General features: G+C 45.4%; 1 protein-coding gene across 10 annotated transcripts in view; it reads left to right on the plus strand.

The window, feature by feature from the left end:
* The window catches only part of Myo16 (myosin XVI), a 531,552-nt gene that overhangs the window by 101,430 nt on the left and 409,386 nt on the right, over window positions 1–20,736 (plus strand). For 6 of the 10 annotated variants that reach the window (XM_087193115.1, XM_087193113.1, XM_087193111.1 and 3 more), the window contains exons 2-3: window positions 11,934–12,046; window positions 17,282–17,545. In XM_087193115.1, the coding sequence (XP_087049241.1) occupies window positions 11,934–12,046; window positions 17,282–17,545 (377 nt within the window). The remainder of the gene's footprint in view (window positions 1–11,933; window positions 12,047–17,281; window positions 17,546–20,736) is intronic. The other 4 variants (XM_087193116.1, XM_087193117.1, XM_087193118.1 and 1 more) reach the window with 1 other exon arrangement.

Consider the following 20,736-nt stretch of genomic DNA (forward strand, 5'->3'; position numbering starts at 1 on the left):
AAGAGCCCACAAGACCAGAGGGCCTCAGGCCAGAGCTGTGGAAAGACAGGCAGGAAAAGTGGTCCAGGGTAGGGGAGGGGAGGAGGGGAGAGAAGAGGCGAGGTCTTCATCAGGAACGGGCGAGAGGCAGCTTCAGAGGAAGGGACAGCGGTGCAGTGAGGCCGGAAATGACAAGACTGCAAGACAAGCAGATGAGCGTCCACTGCAGTCATGGACAAGGAGTTGGGTCTTGACACCTAGTGACTATGGGGACTCACCGTGGAGAGCACAGGACACACGGAAGCCGTGGCTCCTAAGAGGAGAGACAGGCAGGGCGTTGGGAGGAGCTTGGATCAAGGTTTATTGGCTTTAGGACAGGAAATCTTTATAGCGTTAAATTCCTCATGAAATTTGATCACAGGTTCCGATAAATGCACTTCAATTTATCTTTAAAACTGAAACCCACCTATCTTTCCACATGGGTGTGAGACCCTCCACAGTTTGTCAGTCTCCAGAGTGGGGGGGAAAAGAAAATCGAGAGGGCCCCATGTTGGGACCACATTTTTAATCTTTTGGCATCTTTCAATGCTTACAAAATTAAAATAATAATCACAACCATAACAACAACCATAAAAGCCACAGTAACAACGCAGGTCTGGATGAGCCTTAACAGAAAGGAATTTTGTCACTAATCATTATAAAGAAATTAATACTAAAATAAAACACAAGATGCCATGTTTCCAGTGGTTAACACCAGGCATGGTGGCCAACGCCTGTAATCTCAATGCTCTGGGAGACTGAGACAGGAGGAGCACAAGTTTGAGTCTAGCCTGTGCCACTTAGTGATTTATGAGACCTTGTCTCAAAGAGATAAAAGGGCTAAGAATGTAGATATAGCCCAGTTCCAAGGTCCTGAGTTCAATCCCTTGTACCACGCATGTGTGTGTGTGTGTGTGTGTGTGCGCGCGCGCGCGTGCATACATGTGTTGGGGGGTGATTGTCATCCAAAAGTAATTTTTTGTGCAGTATTTGGACACATCTGTTCCAAACCACAGATCCATTGTGCTTTGCTTTCTAAAGTGATGCCTTCTGGAACTCTGGAGTCCATTGAAATGGTTCTTAAGCTATTGAGTTTTAAATTGACGTAGGTATTCAGAGCACCGTGTAGAGGTCACTGTGGAAAGTTCAAGTAATATGTCATCTCCACAGACAGCTGTGGTTGGAAAAGCTAATTAGAAGATGCTCTGTACTTTAAAACAAGATAATAAAACGCAAAAGGAAAACTCTGATAATCTGGCGTGAGCCAACGGTGCCTACTAAGCTCAGCCCTTGGTTTTGTTTACTTCAGCTTTAAAGGTCCTTTGCTAAGAGGAAAGGGTCTGGAGAAGGATAATTAAAGGTAAAATGCTTAAGGCTCTTCTGAGTGAGGAAAGACTAGGGACTTGAATTGTTTATTACCTAGAAGTGAGGACTGACGGGAGAGACAGATGCAAATTAATGCACGGTTTTCTGGAATCAGTTGGCCTTGTTCCTCATCAAGGCTGTCAGCAGAAGGAGAGGCAGAAGTGTGCTGAACTGAACTGAACACAGATATGGAATTGAAGACTGACATGCCTTGCAGTGCTCACATTCTGAGAATGTAGAAGTCGTTCCTGTGGGTGGTGCATCACTGGAGGGAAGAAGTCAGACAGTGGGTGAATTGGGTGCTGGGCTCCAGCTCATCCTTCTCTCTGAGCATTGCCTGCTGAGTTCAGGTGTGGAGGGTGGAGACAAACCTTCCCATGGACACTCATGAGCTGAATCCTGTGGCTCTGCAAGTGCTTCCCCACTGCTGTTCAGGGACTGTGATGGTTTATATCTAGATTCCACCCCCCAAAGCCTCATGTGCTCACAGGTCTTTTGCTGAGAGGTGGCGGGATCCTGGGTGTGTCATACTGGATCTTGAGTGTGCGATACTGGATTGTGAGTGTGTGGTACTGGATTAATCCACTGATGAGTTCATACCTATTGGGTGTGATGTTGGGAGCTAAAGCCTGCTGGCCAGAAGAGGGTCATTGTGAGCATGGCCTGGACTGTATATATATCCCTCTTCCTCCCATGAGCACTTGCTTCTTCCTGCCTGCCCTGCCTCAGACTGTTTCCTGTCTGCCTTGCTGCCCTACCTTGGACCCAGATGACTATGAACTGAAACCTATACAAACTGTGATCCAAAATAAACCTCTTCTCCTTTTAAGTTGTGGGTGTTGGGTGTTATGTCCTAGCAACAAGAAAGTGACTAAGACAGGGTTCCTGAGCACCGTAACCTTCCTGTTCTTCTCACCAGTAATCCATGACTTAGCACAGTTGGAGTGTGCAAGCAACACATTTAAATATATACCCAGTTTAATCCTTTTTTTGTTTTCAAAAAATGTTGTAGCTCACTGCCAGTGTTCCTTTAATTTTAAACAAGGTCATTGAGGCTAGAGCAAATGTGACTGGTTTTAAAAATGAGACTACCACTGCTAAAAGCAGAATGCTATAAGCAGAAGGGGGTCTTATTTGTAAATACTGTCAATGTCCTAGAGCCAAGTGAAAAATAATAGTAACAGCATGGTATTTCATGGCAAATGTTGGAGGTAAGATCAGGATTGTAATCCATGAGTAACCCCAGGATAAACCCTGGAGCTCTGAGCATGGTGGGGTGTATGTAAAGGGAAGTATGGAAGCTCTGAGGTGGTGTTCTCTGTTCTCTGCTGGTGTCAGCGGATTCTGAATGCAGCCAGTGGTCAAAAAACCAGCTGAGCTCCACCTTCATTCCTTCTAGGGCCGGGGGCCAATCCCAGGGTGTCCCAGTTACCTTCCAGTCCTCTTTCACCTTGGTGTATCATTTGCTCCTCGGAGACTGGGCTCTTGGTTTCCTCCTTTGAACAGTGAGACTACGGGTGCCACTGTGGTCCACTTCTAGGGAGCTGTGGAAGCTCCCTATTCACAATGTTCCTTTCATGATTTTCCATCCCTCCTGGCCACCTTTCCCCTGCCACAGCCATCTGTCTGCTCGGTTGGCACTGACTGGGCCACCGCTGGGTCCTTGGTCAGTGAGGGGGCTGCCCTGGGTCCTGGGAACACAGACGTGAAGCCAGAACCCTGCCAACTGCAGTTTAGTGACGAAGGTGAAAGCACTTGGACCCGTGACGCGCCATGCACACCGAGACAGGGCGAGAAAGGGTCACTGTGCTCTTCTCCGCATCCACAGGCCCTGCCAGCACTGGCGTCTTATTTATCTGGCTCTTCCGGTTTATAGCCAGTGACAGAGCCAGACGTCTGTTCACAAGACGACATTTCTGTCTTTTCAAAAATAATTTATTTTATTTATAAATCATAACCAAAAAGTACCCCTAGATGTGTCACCTACCTGTACCAACTACTCACAGTGAACGTAATCCTTAGGTATCACAAACATGTGCTAATAAACAATGTGCATGTTAACAGAGCACGCCTCAGTGTTTTGTGCATCGAGTTCAACATTTTGTCTTACAGCAATTTTGAAGTCTGGTTCTAAATTTAGCCGTCCTCCACTATTGGTGTGTGTATTTTATGAAGTCAGGTTTACTGAGGTGTGATTTACGTGCAGCACTTTTTTTAGGTGTATAGATTGATACATTTTAGCAAATGTATATCAACTTAGGAGTGTTCTACACTCAAGATACGGGGTGTTTTTCTTACTCCACTGTTTCCTTGTGGTTGGTGGAGTCAGTCTTCTCTGTAATCCCCCGTGTCTGTCAGCCTCAGATCTGATTCCTGTCCTGGAATCTTGTCACTTTCCAGAAGGTTGTGTCAGGGTGATCATAGAAGCTGCAATCTTTTGAGGTTGGTTCCTTACTCAGCATCATGCTTTTGGGATCCGTCCAAATTGTTACGTTTACCAGTGGTTCATTCCCCTGTATCTCATGGCCTGGGTGTACAATGGTGGATTGAACTGTTCACCTACTGAGAAACATTTTGATTGTTTTTAAAAATTCAGTTTTTATGAACAATCTTGTGATAGTGACCCTTGATTGTCAACTTGAAGCCTAGGATTTACTAAAGCTGCCTTCTGGGTGTGTCCTGGATTGTCACGAAAGAGTGATTCGGCCTCTTGTTCTCTGGCTCTTCCTTGCCATCTTTCTGTTTCCCAGTGCCCTGAAGTGAGGAGCTTTCCTGCACCGGGTCCCTCTGCCATGCTATTTTTTCCTCAAAGCCAGACAGCCATGGACTGAAGCCTCTAAAACCATAAGCCAAGATAAACCTTTTCTTCTCTAAGTTAACCTGGTCAAGAATTCAGTCACCATGATGAAAATCTTACTGATACAAATTGGTACTGGGTTTTGTGTGCAGCTGTATTTTCGTTTCTCTCTGATAAATGACCAGCAATACAATTTTTGGGTCATATGGTAAGTGTTTTTAGTTATTTAAAGAAACTGGCTGTCATCCTAGAATACAATGCTTCTGAAAATCCACGTGTCGACACATTTTGAGGTCTGTTCTCTCTTACTGCTGAGTGGCTTCCCACATCATGGATTATCCCACACTATCTCTTTGCACTAGTATGTGGGTGTTTTGGTCTTTTCCAGTCTCTGGGTTTTATGACCCCAGCCTCTATAGATATTGAAGATCAGTTCTTTGCCACAGCAGACAATTTGCAGTGGGACTTGTTTCACATCTCGACACAGTGAAGGCCCTGACCTCCTGTGGAGGATCCAGCCTGCAAACAGAGGCCAAGGAATACAGCACTGCAACCACTGTGATTTAGTTACGAAGCCTTGGAGGTGGGAGATATTACATGAATAATCCAGTTTTCTTAAAATCTCAGTTACGCAGGTTCAGCAGAGAAGAAAGTTGCTGGTCCTGTCTTCATACTGAGTTCCCTGTGTCTCAGGTCCAGGGTTCACGTCCATCCTAGCTTCCTCTTACTCCACTCTTGGCTTTGTGTCTTCCGCTGTCAGCCTGAGTTCAGTCCTTCAGCTCATTCTGCTAACAGAACAAGATTCCTGCCTTCATGCTGTGTGGCCCAGCAGTGTCAGCCCAAGGACACCCACCGTGTCACGCTGGGTATCCTCCAGCTTCTGACCCAGATACCTGTGCCTCCTCCAGCCATGCTCTGTCCAGCCTCCTGGTGTCGGATGCTTGGAGCAGATGTCTGCCTGTCTACCAGTCCATCCACCCATCAATTAATGTACATATCATCTACCTAGATGCTCATTATCATGTGATGAAATAATAAAACTTATTCCTCTTTTCTTATATCAGCCCGTGGGAAGGATTACTTCTCTAAATGATCAGTAAATATGGTGCTTTTCAAAGGAAGTCCCGTAATCTGGGTGTATTTCAAGCTATTTCATTAAAAGGAATTTAAGTGGCTATTTGTAAGCAACAGTCTCTAAAACCTATCACCTATAACATACTTTTCCACTTTTTATTACTTTGTTTTAGTTCCATCTTCATCTATGAATTTGAGCGTAAATGAAAATTTAGGAGTATGTCATAATAACTGGTTTCCAGTAGTTCCTATTGTCGGCATAGGTATCTGCGTGTAACTATCACACATGTGAACACACCAAAGACTCAAGTTGCAAAATCTGGTCTGGAATTCAGTTCTGCAAAAGCATAGTGCTGTTATGATTCCTGGTTTGTAATTTGTGATGGAGTTAACAGTAGCAGTTTAGACTATAAATAGGTACCACTAGTCGTACCCATTTACTACCAGTTTCATGAAAATTTAGGTTTACTATGTGTTGCTTTGCGCTACATTTTCAGGTGCTTTTGTCCCTGTCCCTGAACCCCCAAAATGGATGGCAGAGCTGTTAGTGGGTACAGAAGGGGGCCTTGTGGCCATCTGAATCCTCTGTGTCTCCTCCCCCGTGGTCAGGGCTTCCTTTGTGCCAGGTCTAGGGTGGGTCTAGGCTCTTGGGCAAGAAAGCGATCAGATGATAAACTGGTTCGATATTAAAACCAAACTTGGCATTAATAAAATCTGACATGGGGGCCGGGGATTTAGCTCAGTGGTTCAGCTACGTGCCTCACAGGTGCAAGGATCCGAGTTTGATCCCTGGTACCAAAAAAAAGAAAAAAGAAAAGCTGACACGGTAATGGCATTCATAATAATATTGGGTAAAAGAAAATGAGTCATCAGTAGTAATCAGTTCACATAAATGATTGCCAGTAATATTCTTAAACAGAGTCTTATTTAAAATGTTTTCTATCTCTTCCCAATATTTGCAATGATTTTCATGGTTAAAACAGTCCCTTAAGGTTGTAGGAGTTGACATGCGCACTGTTTCTGTCCCCTGTATGTGTAAATGTTCCCAGTGTGTTTCTCCATGCTCCGGTTGTCAAATCACCCACCTCCTGTGGCAGACCCTTCTCTGCCCACCTCCTTCCACCTCCCACAGATAAGCAGTGTGGTTTGGTTCACTCAGGAGACTCCTGGGAAAGTGGCCTCCAGCGGCTGCCCTCCCTCCAGCTGTGACCCTGTTGAACAGGCTGTGTGGCCAAGGCCGAGACAAACTGCATAGGAAGGATTCACAGGAGCCCGCAGAACAGGAGGTGCTGAGTGCCTGGAAGGAATCCACATGGCCCAAGGTAGCAGCACGTCCTCCAGACTCTCACCCCACCCACCCTTTCTGCCATCCACATGGGTACGGTGTGCTCTGACCTTGCCCTATGCCACCTCCTAAGGAGAATAAAATAATCCACATCCTCGGTTTCTTGGCTCAGGGGACAGAGTGTGGACAGCCCTTCTCATGCCACAGGTTGGGCAGACTAAAGATGCAGGCAGGAAGCCCTCTCGGGTGTCTTCAGGACCAAGTGTGCGTCCCCTGCCCCAAGCCAGCTCTGCCAGATTCAGGCTGACCATGAGGACCCTGTTTGCTGGGCCCACAGTATTACTTAGGAGTTCATGATTGCAAATCTGCAGGGCACAAAAGATGACATTTGCAGGAAAGAAGAGAAGAAAACTTCTGAGCAGAGGGCCTGGTTGGTTTGTATGATTTTCTTGTTTTCTCAGTGTGACATGCCATCTCGGATTATTTCGGTTGTACCATCCGTGCTTGTTGTAATATTTAGCACATTTCTTTTTCTTGATATTTGATTAATTTTGAACATATATGCAGAGATTTCAGAGGAACACAGATTAAACATGTAAGGCTATTTCAAAAAACATTCTTGTTCCTTTTTTATTTGAAACCAGCCATGGAGATGCTATGTTAAATGGGAGCAATGAAAGTTATGAAAATAAAATCTATAAACTAATGCAAGTTCCGTCGCGGTGCCACCCTTCAATTCATGACCAACTGATACCACCCTGTGGAATTATTGATTAACATTAATTTGTGATGGGCTCTTGTCTTATGGAGATGGTCTATGATTAGTACAATCTGTCAAAAATAATGCTGCCAATTTAGATGTTACTTACAAGTAAGTGTACTCTTTTAAAACTCATGTATTCTATTATTTCCTCATTTTTCACATTTTATTATGACACGTTTGCACTACAGAATGCTCGCAGTCATCGTGAAGAGCTGGTGTGTGTGTGTGTGTAACACATCTTAATTCTCCGTGTGTCATTTGTATAGCTTTAAAACACCTAATAATCAATGAGATGAGACCTGCTGCTTATCTGCAGAGACTCAGATGAAAAACTACATGCAGATGTTGGCAGGAAAACATGCCTGTGGCTGGCTGCACGTGTCCTTCTTGAGGCGCAGTCAGCTCACACTCAGATGCATGTGCCGAAGTGTGTCACCCAGTGAGCGGGTCCTGCTAGTGCAGTCCTGCAAGCAAGTCCTCTTGCTCTCAGGGCGTCTCGCATTTCCTGTCACCACCACTTGAAACTGCAGCCACTTCCTTTGGCTCCTTCCTGACCCCTTTCTCCCTCCTCAGGGACCTGGGGCCTGCGTCATCTCTAAAGCTCTTCCTCTCCCAGTCCCTGTTATCCTCTTGGCCTTCTGATCAGACTCCCAATGCCAGCCCTGCCAAAGGTCCAGAGTGGCCGAATGTGGAGACAGAAAGTTTTATTAGTGTTTGCTTTGCAGGGAGTGAAGAAAGATGGGGGTGAGAGTTTCTTCTCCGTGACGAGAATCTTCCACAATCAGGTCTGTGAATGTACTGAAGTCACAGAGCTGTGAACCTTGGAAAGGATGAATTTTATGGTATGAGAATTTTATCGCCGTGAAAGCTACACGCAGAGACTGTGTTGTACCTTGGCATCCCTCTGAGCTGGAAACACGGTAGCTTTTGTCCTTTTTTTTTCTAATTTTATATTTCTGCATTAGTAGTGATCGAACCTAGGACCATTTCACTGAGGTGCATTCCCAGCCTTTTAAAATTTTAATTTGAGGCAGGGTCTGGCTAAGTCACTAAGTTGCCCAGACTGGGTTTGAAATTGTGATTCTCCTACCTCAGCCTCTTAAAGTGCCGGGACTAAGCATGCCTAGCAGCAAGTGCTTAATAATATATTTTAATGAGTGAATAGGTTGGCAGATGAGTGAATGAATTAGCCCCTTTAGGTCCACAAGCCAGGGATGTGATGAAATCCTTTTTACAATTTTACTTGCAACCATGAAATTGTAGTTATGTGAACACACACATTTGAATTAAAACGGAAGAACATACAGTGGAATTGTGAATGGCGAGCATGTTTTCTTTGGTCTAGAATGAGCATGGGGTTTCATTGTCTGGGAGCTGCCCGGCTGGAGCCACTAGACGGAGTCTAAGGTGATGCCATCCTCTCCGAGACCATGTGGGCACCAGGGAGGTCAGCTGTGCAGAACCCTGCCTGACAGGGGTACTGAGCTGAGTCCCTCCAAACAGAGCTGGGGATGCTGACTAAGGATGCAGTGTGGGAATGTGGATGCCAAGCAGATGATTCCGTGTCTGAGTGGTCTGCTCAAGGTCTCACCTGCTCCGGTGAGTGTGGCCCCAGAGTGGACCCCCTGAGCCCCACACTGGGGACACGTGGGCTCCAAGCTTGTCTGGAAAGGCTTCAGTTCCAAAGCTTCCTCCTCTCTACTGGACAGGACAGGGCAGCAGTTGGTGCTGGCAAATCTTGAAGTCATGGGAGGTAGGAGCAGAGGTTTGGAATGCTGGGGCTCGGAGGTGCACACTGCTGCCGTGCACCCGAATAGCTACAGTGGCAGCCGTCCTCATGATGGCTTTCTGCTGGCACCGCTCACCTCTCTGTGTGCTGACGTGACACCCAGAGGAGAAGCTCTCAGGCAAAGTCACACAGCCTGCAGATGGTTGAGTGAGGGTCTGAAACCACACAGTTACCACCCACAGGAGCAGCTGCAGGGCCCGGGTGCAACCAGGCTGGCCCTGGCGCTCTGTGTCGGGTAAATCACAGCTCTGCCACTGCCACATGGATGGGTTGCTCAAGGCCCAGTCCCCTCTGCCAGCCACAGGCTCAGACATCGGGCCCACTTGGACAAAGAACCACAAGCATCACATCACGGGTGCTGCCCTTCAGATTTATCCTTAGCCAGAAATGAAACTGGAGGCATTGGTGATTATAAATCTATATCCACTGGAAGCTATTTATCATCGTCAAGCCATGTGGTATTAAAGAAACGCTGTAAGGGCAATATTAAATACATAGGAGAGCATAAAAGATCTATGTGAAAAAACATAAATTATGCAGTAATTTCATGTCAGGTGTACTTGTTTTATTTCCATTTTAATTTATAAAAAAAGCATTTGTCTCACTTGTTCCACTAGAAAAGCATGCTCAAAGAATTGGATGGAAACCCAAGGAATGGCCTCTAGGTATACACATTTAAATTTTTAGAGGTAGCTGTAAGTCGTGAGATGAAAAGGAGTGCTGATTTTCTTGAGAGGAATTAACCTTCTTTGAGTTTATTTAAATACTTGAAGTTTATTTCTCCAGTTTTGAGAGGAGAGCATCAGCGCGGGATTATGAGAGACAGACCTTATACATGTCAACTGTTAGGTAATTGGGGACCGATTGCCCCAAAGTAATTTCATTCTTCTATTTTTGCTCTGTGAAAAGGGATGCCCCCTTGCAGCGTGGTGACCAGGCCATTACAATTTAGCACTTTCTGAAGACATGGAGGGTTTCATAGGCTCTGGGGTGGGTGTGGAACTGGATTGTACTCTTGTCTTGGATCTTTATTGTTCCTTTGTTTCGTTGGCACTGGATTTGCAGTAAAAAAGAAAATCTCTGAAGCTTGTTATAGCAAGGACTCTTAGGATAGAAGTTGTGCTGGAGCAGTTGTGGGGTGCTGATGGTCAAATATCAGTGTGTGTGTGTGTGTGTGTGTGTGTGCAGTACCTGTAAGTGTGCTAAGTTCCTTCCCAGATGGCTATCTTTTATGATCTCAGAGCTTAAAGCAAACATTTTACCAAGTGGGATCAACGATATTTGCTGCTACATTTTTCCTGAAATATTGAAGCCAAAATATCAAATTCCCTATAATGGATCCTCTTATGTCTATTTTCCCATTTTTCATTGTGTTAAAAATTTAACATCACAACCAGTTTTTGTTAATTCATTTTTATTAGCACGTTTGCAGTACATAATGTTTCCATCCCTTGTGGGCGTCGGTCCATGAACATAAGACATCTTCACTCCCTTTTTGTGCCCTTTCCTTCCTCTTCTTCCCCTGCCCCACCCTACCTTTTTAGCATACAGCTCCTCCTCCTCCTCGGGAGTATTATGTATATTCACATGTTTTGTGTGACAGATCTGCTGACCATTTTCCTCTTGCAAATCTGAAGCTCAGTATCCAGGAAGCACAACCCCCATTTTCCCTCCATCCCTGGAAAGCACCATTCTGCTTGCTAAGAGTTGGACTAGTCAGTAAGTGGAATTCTGCTGCCTCTATCTTTTAGTGATAGGTTTGTTTCCCTTAATGTAATGTCTCCACCGTTCATCTATGCTGTAGTGTGTGACAGGGTTTCCTCCCTTTATAAGGCTAAGTGATATTCATTTATGTATATAATTTGGCTTATCCATGCATCTATAGACATCTGAATTGTATCCACCTCTGGGATACTGTGAAGAGTTCTGGTAGGAACATGTTTGTGCAAACAACTCTTTGAGACCAGACTTATTTTCCTGTCAATATACCCAGAAGTATAACGATAGGATCAGATTGTTGCCCTCTTTCTAATTTTTTGAGGATCCTCCGTGATAGTATTTGGCAATCTCATGAACAGTGCAGGAGGATTCCAGTTTCTCCATGTGCTCACCAACACTTCTTAACTTCCGTTTCTTTGAAAGCAGAAATTAAGGGTATGATAAGTGGTTCTATCTTGTTTTGGTCTTGACTTGAATTTGTTCTGTGATTTTTGCTGATGGACATCTTTATACTCATTGGCCATTTGTATATCATCTTTGGAGAGATGTCTGCATTTCTGTAATCATTTTAACAAGGTTATTTGATTTTTGTGGTTGATTTGTAGTTCTTTATATATCTTCATCTTGACTTATCAGAGATGATATGACTTTAAATGTTTTCTCCCATTCTATGGGTTGATTACCTTTTTACTCAGTTGTCATCTTCCAATGCTCAAAGGTTTTTAAATTCGACAAAGTCCTGTTTATCTATTTCAGTTGTTGCTGTCTGTGCTTTTAGGGTCATATCCAGGGAATCCTGCCAAGCACAATATCATGAAGTTCTTCCTTAGTTTTTTTCAAGGCGTTTCATAGTCTCCGGTCTTAAATTTAGCTCTTTAATCAACATAGAGTTATTTTTGTATATGATGTAAAATACAGGACCAGCTTCATTCTTTTGCATGTCTTGTTATTTCTTGTGCTTTTATTATTTTCTATTGTTGAAATCACACATGATTTGGTATGTTCAATTTGTATACATTTTACAACTATGAGAACAATTGTTTCTTTGGTGAAAAGTGTGAACATTCATAGGCAGTGGGAGAGGATTTATATGTCTCTATGTTTCTCATCCTGTGTGTCCTAGATCCTGGCTGTCAGAAGCAAAGCCCGAGAGAGCGTTCAGGCACACCGATGTTGGCTGCTCCTGGGAGGGACCCTCGCTGGAGGAATGGCGGGAGCTGTGTGGACTCTGGGCAGGTCTCTGACCGTCCCATTTCTTCTCACTCTGCTGCAGATCACTGCACAGTCCTGTCTTCCTGAGTCAGAGGACACAACTCTGTAGCTCCGTGTAATTCTCTCAGTGACCATGGCTTACGAGCCTGGGGTGGGCCCTTCCCCTGCTGGGACCCCTCAGACCCTGCCAGCCAGGTCTTGGGTGGTGGGATGGGCACATCTGTCAGCACAGGGCATCGGGCAGAGCACCAACAGCCGCTGCTCAGCAAACAGAGCATCGGTGGTCCCGAGAAAACAGCCGGAGCCACGAGCTGGTGTAGTGGAAATAGCATTCATCCCCTAAATCCCCATACACATATATACCTGGTTCAAAGTTATAGAATGTATGTTTTCTGTCACAGGGAAACTGTAACATTTTTATTTAACTTTGATGATTCATTTTTCTCTTGGAAAAATGGACCAATGAGCTACATATTTCCGATCTTCCCAAGAATAGTGGAACCTGGTAGCAGAATGTATTTGTCTCTCAGTTTTTTGAGGTCCGTTCATGAAGGAGAAGAATGTATCCACCAAGATTGAGTTCAAAAGTTAAGACAAATCACTGGCCGCGCAACAGGCACTGTCCCGGGTGTCCTAGCCTCATCTCCCTGGTGTTGCTCCTTGGACACTGCTGGCTCAGGCTGTGCTGTCCAGGAAAGATGGCCCAAGCAGGGTGCTCCAACACACCCACCCCAGGGAGAGCACGTGGCTGAGGAGGTACAGTGGACCCTTGAGTTATGACTGGAGTGACATACAAACAACTTGGGTTATGATGGAAAAGCCGGCCACTCGGGCTTCCAGATGGTCTCAGATTCAGATCTAACCCTTAGAGAGCTCTGGAAGGAACAGGACAGCATCCTCTCCTGGGTGGGGCTAACTGAGGAATCCTGGGCGGGTGTCTCTCCAAGGACACTGAGATCTGCCTGTGTGCAGGAGAGAGACATTGCAGGCTGTGTAGAGGAGTCTGAGCCTTCACTGACCAACTTGAGTTGAACCAGCCCTCGCAAATGAATTGAGTCCACTGTAGTTATTTTTTTAAAAACACTGCCAAATAGTTTCCTGAATGGCGGTAGTATTTTCCATGCCAATTGCGTGTTCAATATAGGAGAAATTCAGCTTCTCTCTCTCTTTGCCACCTTTAGATATTGGGATTGTTCTTCTAGTACATGCACAGTGAGATGTCAGCATGGTTTCATTTTGTGCTTCCCGCCTGGCTGATAATGCTGAGCATTTTTCATGATTATTTGTCATCCCTGAATCTTAGTAAATGTCATGCCACATGTTTTTACATTTTCCAACTGGATTGTATTTTGTACTGTTGAGTTTTGAGTTTTGACATATTCTAGACGTGGTTCTCTTATTAGATATGTAGGTAGCAAGCAGTTTTCACAGTCTGTAGCCTTTGTTTTCATCCACTTCATGGTATTTATGACACAGCAAAAGGTTTTGTGTTTCATTGACAGTGTTTTGGTGTGAAGTCTACATCTCAATATATATTTGTTCAGACTTGCTGTGCTTTGTGGCCCACACCTGGGGCGATTGCATCAAACACCCATGAATTCTTGAAAGAAGAAGTCTACTCTCGAAAACCAGGTGTGCATTTTTATACATGTCCCTTGGGTCAGACTGTCTATGCCCTTCCTAATACTTTGTACCTCAATGTCACAATGTATGAAAATCCCAGCACTGGATGTGCTGAGGCCTTCAGAGGAGCCATACAGGAGAACAACTTCAGGAGTTCGTTTTCATCAGTTCTTGCCCTTAACTTCATTCTTCATCTTTCTGCTTTGCTGTGATGTTCTGAGATCATGACATCATGGTGTTGCTCATAGGGTCCTGTAAACGACGGTATAGCATGACGCCTTTCCCTGCTGGATGCTGTATTTGTTCTTTTTAGAAAATGCACCTCCACCTTTTCCTTTCTGTATTTCCTTTGCTGGTTCTCGGTTTTGGTCACAAGGAGATGCCCGTTTGCTGAGCAGGGCCTCTCTGGCTGTCATCTTGCACTTGTGGAGGGGACTGAAGGCTGTCTGCATTGAACGCCTGCTGGGAGGGTTGCAGGAGTCTGCAGTCCTGAGGGCTTATTGTCTCTGCTGAGCAGAAAGCCTAGTTCTCCCAGCCAGTCGGGTTCAGTGACATCCAAAATCCGGCTACCCTGACACCCAGGGGCCAGCAGGGGGTGGCTCTTCCTGCCCTGCCTTCCTGATTGTCACACAGGCAGCTTGAAACAGCTGTGCTGGGAATCCATACACCAACAGGCAGGCACTACAGAGCTGCCCCCTCCCCTCCAGGGTGCCTGTTGAAACTTTTCCAGTTGAGTGTATGCCAGTACGACACCGGGTAGATCGTAAGGCTGACGGTTTCCATCCAGAAAGCTCAAGTTTCCCCTGGACCACCATTAGCATTGTTGAAAAAAATCACTCCCTGACAACACCCTACAGTGAAGGCGATGTTAACTGTTGTCACAGTTGCAGCCCCCAAATATCAGCGGCTAAGCATAATAGAAGTGGAGATTCAGACTTGCTGCTGCCAGGACTTCTGGCAGGCAGCGACAAAGCAACCTGGGCCCCATGCATGTGTGGCCATCGTCCCCAGGTGGTTTCTCCAGGCCCCAGGCTCAGAGGCAGCCATCTGGGACGGGGGAGTGTGCGGTGAGGAGCACATGGTGCCTCCTGTGACCAGGCCTGGGCACCTGAAAAGGGGCATCCACATGTTGTCTAAGGAGAAGAAGGACTGGTTTTGTGGCAAGCTCGTCATACTCTGCCACAACAACAAACACACGTGTGCGTTTTTGCGGTGCTCCGTGACTTGCGCCTTGTGGTGAGAAGGAGGCCTGGATGGTACGGAGAGGTCCACGCTTGGTTTTGTGGGTGGGAAGAGAGCCGGGACAGGGAGCGGCGGCATCAGGGAAGAACCCTCAGGTGCGTTGCGCCAGGCGGAACCTATAGGCCTGTTGTGTGACAACTGGAAGCACAGCTTGGACCTGGCCTGGACAGTGCGCGTGACCTTGTGTGGGTGTCGCGCGAGGTGTTCCCTCTGGGATTTCTTAGTGCCCTGGTTAGAAAGTTCCAGGGGCCGGAATGCAGGGCTTCAGACTTCCAGGTGTTTTCCACATGTTCCCTTTGTGATGGATGCCCACACAGGTCACAGCTGACCAAGGGAAGGTCACGGTGCCCAGTGAAGTTTTAAATCATAAAATCCAACATCTAGATGCTTTTTTACATTATAAAACAACTCATAGACTATTTAGAGTCAAAGCATCTTTGTTACCCAATGAGAAAATATATCTAAAGTCAGTATTATATACATGTGTGAACTTGAAATTTAACACCTGTGGCCTTTGATTCTTCCAAATCCTAAGAGAAATAAGGAAACTAATTTGAGAGCAAGCCCTGCCACTTCTTTCTGATAGCATGTGAAGCATCGCCCAGGGACTCCTAAGCTGTCACTGCAGAGTCCTTAAAAGTTAATGGATGGTTTCATCAGGAGACCCTTTCGAGGCGCCCAGAGCAGGAGGCTGGCTGTGTGTATTAGATTATCCCACACTGTCAGGGCATGCTAATCAGCGCATAACACTCGGGGTGCTGCTTTACTCCAGCTTTCTGGTGGCTCTGGCAGTTCCCAGGCACCTGATGACAAAGCAAGGACCGTCCTGGAAGCCAGGGTGTGGTGAGCATCCACGTGGATAAATCCAAACAGGCAGAGCTGAAAGCAGAAGTCCAGTCCTGCTCAGTATTAGTGAGCACTTTCAGACAGCTTGAGTCAGACCTGAATGGTCCCAGTGTTTGTCATTCTCGCTGGACCACTGCTGTCTATCTGGGGTTGAGGCCGCTGGAAAATGAGCGTTGCCTACATAGCTAGCTGGTATTTCCAACACCATGTTTGGGAAGACTTATCAGGGGTCTCATGAAAACATGATAATAGAACATTTAGCTTTTTGCAAATGCAAATAAACAACAAACACAGAATTCCCAATGGTTATTTCTCTTTCTTTTCTTTCCATGTATGTCAGAGCAACTGAATATTAAATACCCAGCTTTAGACAACCATTGGCTTTTTGTTTGTACTTAATCCTGTATGGAGAACTTTTCACTCTGCTGTAAAGTCATCTCTCAGGTCTTAAACAAATCATAGCCTTTCTCAACTAGATTTCTTTACTTGCAAAACAGAGATGGTCATATTTATGTACTTGCATTTGTGAGAATAGAAATTTAAAAAGCATCAAAAGAAACAGAAATGGAAACAGCGTTGTTATGCCCAGATCCTTTGTATGTGTTCTCAGATATTGCACATGATCAGCCACATTTTCTGCATGTATAGTTTTTTAAACTTGCTTCAGACTCACATCATAAATATTTTAAGAAAACAATATATGAGCACTTCTCCGAATCTTTATTTGTGAGCCAGATTCTAGGATTGCAACACTTTAAATGTTCTGCCAGTGTTAAAATTTTAGCCTAGTATACAATTTCATTGCAGGTATTTTGGGTGGTGCTGTAGGAAATAACATCCTGAAAGAAGGTGCATATTTTAAAATCCAGAGTGGAGAATTCAATTTTTTAACTGCTCTATTTGTAGCACAAAGAACACAACAGCCAGGGTCCTATTCTTGATTTTGAGATGCTGAAACAAATCTCTGCCCTTTCTGTCTTTATACTTTATACCATAGTTAGATCTCTTAGAAATAAGTGTCACAGAGAAGGATTTGGAGACAGATTGGTGAGACATGAGTGATGACTGGTGGAGCATATTGGCAGGAGATGTACTGGATCACATTAACCTAGCACAATCTTTACCCTGTGGAAGACCAGTTTTATTAGGGTGTTAGGAAAGACTAGGCGTGGCGTTTTTTTTTTCTGCCAAAATTTAACATGTAAAATTCAGTTAGTGTTATTCCGTTAGACAAAAGAATTTTTGCACCATGGGTAAATATGCAGACCTTTGGGTTTATACAAATAGCATAGAATTGGTTGATGCAATTGTGTTGAGCAAAACTACCGAGATCTGTATCTAATTCTCTTATTTGTTTCCTTACCATGAAATCTCCTGTAAGGCATCAACTTTCTCCATTTCCCCCCAGGCTGTAGCAAGGGCTTTGAGCTTGTATTTCCAGCACAAAGGTGGATGAAGTTAGAATTGTGCAAGGGGTGTGGTAAAGCGGAGCGGCCACTCCCACACTTTCAGCAACGGGGGTAGTGACTTCCGTTTCCGGTATTTCAGGTTGCTTCCGGCTATGCAACGTCTTCCGATGCCACGAGATGGAGATTGACCAGTGCTTGCTGGAGTCACTTCCCCTTGGTCAGCGGCAGTGTCTGGTGAAGCGCATCCGCTGTGAGCAAATCAAAGCGTACTACGACCGTGAGAGGGCTCTGCAGAAGCAGGAGGGTTTCCTGAAGAGGCTCAAACATGGCAAGAGCCAGAAAGTGCGCTTCCGCCTGGCGGACATGATTCAGGATGCCATCGTCCACCACGACGACAAGGAAGGTGAGAGCGAGCAGGGTCGGGCCGGGCGTCTGGTGTCTGCCCTTACTGCTATGTGGTGGGGAGATGGGAAATGTAAAGGAGGTGCCGGGTTTGGACGGTCTGAACTGTTCAAGAAACATCATTGAAAATCCCAAGTCTAGAAAATAAGAAAAAAATATGCAGTTTTGCTGAAGTTGTTATTTTTTACTTTATAAGGTTTATGTGTCTGAAAAGCAAGTGATTTTCTCTCAAATTATTCATTCACGTTGCTAATGAAACTTTTTATCAACGAACTGGTTTCCTTTGATGATGATTCTGGCTGTAATATTCATTAATTATCAGCTCTTACTTGGATGCCATAGTACTAAAGTCAGTTCCGTCAAAATTCTCAGGACATAAGCGTCAATTCATCCAAAATATAATAATTGCTTCCACCAGGGTCTCCATGTACTTGGTCAGTGGTTCCAGGTCTTAATTAGATCTTCGGGTGGTCCATTTTGAGTTGCGTTTTACATGGGGTGAGATTCCATCCTATGCACATGCCATCTGGTTTTCACAGCACCATTTGTTTAAGAGGCCGGCCGCTCTCCAGGTTTTGGGATCTCTATTCTATTCTGTTAGTCGGTGTGTCTGTGTTTCCACTAGTGCTGAGCTATAATATACAGCATGCTCCATATATGCCTCAGGGCCTGGAGTTGCAATGCCTCCCACTCTGCTCTTTTGTGGAAACTCTTTTGACTTTGTTTCACCCTTACCCTTGACTGGCTTATGGCACCAAGGTATTAGACTTTCCTCCAAATGCAAAATACACATCTCAGTCATGTTCAGGAGACTCAGTTCCTACCTTTCATATATTCCTGGGTATGAACTCTTCTGTTCTTGTTCTTAGAATCTACTTTCCCAAGTTGCTGTGGGGGCATAATGTTTCGGCTCTGGGTATAAATGAAGAAGGCTTCAAAGAAACAAATATAAATTAATGTGCCAGGATTGGCTCTAAAACCAGTAGTTCAGTTAATCTGAAATAGGTATTCTTCACAAGGCATTAACCACAATTTGCACTCCAAGAAATTCTGAAACAGATTTTTGTTTTTGTAGTTCATTTCATGCCAGAACTTTCTCTGACCCTTTTCCATTTTTCACTTAGAAAAATCATTAAGAAAATTATAAATGTAGTGAGACATGTGTTTCTAAGGTTTTAACATAGGATGGTGAATCTGTGTCTATAAAGACTGATGGAGCATTTTGTACAATAGTAGTTACGGTAAGACTCAAGTAGTTCTTTGAATTCTCAAAAAAATTTTTGAAGATTTTATTGGCACATTTGCAGTCCATAGTGATTATGCTCACCATGGCTGGCTGGTGCATGTACATAACACACCTTAATTCGTTTTACATCCCCTTCCCTTCTCTCCCTCCCTCTCCCCCATGTCTCAGTCCCCTTTCCATTTGCAAAAGAGCTATCCCCCTGCTTCCTATTATTTATCTTTTATTTTGCTTCTTAATTTATTCACCCATGGGTTTTCCCGTGAGAGAAGCCATGCGATGTTTACGCCGTGTGTCTGGTTTATTCATGGAACGAGTTGGTCTCTCGGTGCCTGCACCTTCCTACAAAGACCCCTGTGTTTTGGGTGGCTGCTGGTTACCCCCGGGCCCCGAGAGGCTCTGAGCCGCGTGCAGCGGTGACGGTGCCGCTGACCAATCCAGGAGGTGTGCTGAGCACCACACAGAATTATTTTGGCCAGAACAGGTAGTGTGTCATTGACAACTGCCAGCTTCCATGCTGTACCAAACATTCCTGAGTACTGGGATAAAATTTTCAAGTCAAAATGTGTAGATGGCCAGATTTGGTGAGTCTCAGAGCAGGGGAGTATGAAGATAGACTGTATAAAGGACCGTGCAGCAGCGGGGCATCTGAGAGCTGGGCAGCCCCTGCGACATCACCTGACCCTACCCCATCATCCTCAGAAGAGCCGAGCCTGGGCCTGCACCCTGCTCTCTGGAAGGCTGCCCACGGGCTTCTACTTCCTGTCTGCCCTTCGTGTCTCAGGGCCACTTCCTTGGTGACTGGGAGCCCCCTGAGGGCAGGGACGATGTCACTGGGATCACACCTTCTCCAGTTCTCCAGACCTCATCCCTCCTGCACAGTGGCGTGAAAGTAAAGTGGCAGGGTATGGGCCCTCACCTACAGTTGGCACAGAAGCTTAAACTAGGATGTAGGTCTTTATGCTCAAGCCCTGTATTGATTTAAAAGCAGTGAGACACAAAACTGTATGTGTCAAGTCATATATCTGTCCTGCAGAATATCTGCAGAAAGCACACAGTAATGTCTCAGTTAAGGTTAGAAAGAAATAAGAGGAATAGACTCAGAGACCAAAGAGTGTCTGGTGACCGGGACATTTATACCCTCATATCTGAGCGCATCCTGTGAGCAGCTGTGTGGATGTGGACTGTGCTGTGTCTCTGGTGGTCAGAGAGCAGGAAGAGGAATGAATATCGGCTTCAGAGACTTCTAGTCCAGACAGAAACAGAATAGAAGGGAAGACAGTGAGCACATGGGAAGCGGGTGGAGCTGCAGTCACCCAGGGAGGTTTGCAAGGCAGGGGTCAGAGAGAAGCCCCGGAGCAGGTGCCGTGTTGAAAAGCAGTGTCCTAGGGCACGTCTCCCATGTGTCCTTCCAGGTGCACAGCCCCGGGAGGCACTGGGACAGAGGGAAAGTGTGGGCAGAGGCCGAGGAGGGCAAACCCCATGAAGTCCCCGCCTCCCTTCCTAGCAGAGATGGTGTCTGTGCCGGGCGGGGTTCTCTAGGGAATGAGAACCAGCAGGCCACAGCCAGGCTCACGCATGTCCACACACTTACTCATGCACATGGATCCGTGTACCTCTGCCTGTGCACATACAAATTTGAACCCAGTGTTTTTCATATTTTAGGGAAAAGGAAGGGAAGTAGTGGGGTAGGGTCTGTCCAATAACATATTGTCTCCTATTTTCAATGACTCCACCTCTGTCAGTTTCTTGCTCAATATTTCTTGGTGATTTTGCCTCCACTAAGGGTACTGTGTGATAGAATTAATGACAGAACATGAAATCTTCAATTGCCAACTCTCCACATGCTGAAATTTTGATTAAATTGAAAGTGGAAAAAAACAACAACAAGCAGCTTAGTTCACTGAATGAATGCCACAGCTGCAGTCTCTGATCCATCAAGTTTTAGA

This window comes from Heterocephalus glaber, unplaced genomic scaffold, assembly GCF_053883595.1.
Source record: "Heterocephalus glaber isolate CG9 unplaced genomic scaffold, H.glaber_assembly_v1.0 deba00001579, whole genome shotgun sequence".
Taxonomy (NCBI): Eukaryota; Metazoa; Chordata; class Mammalia; order Rodentia; family Bathyergidae; genus Heterocephalus; species Heterocephalus glaber.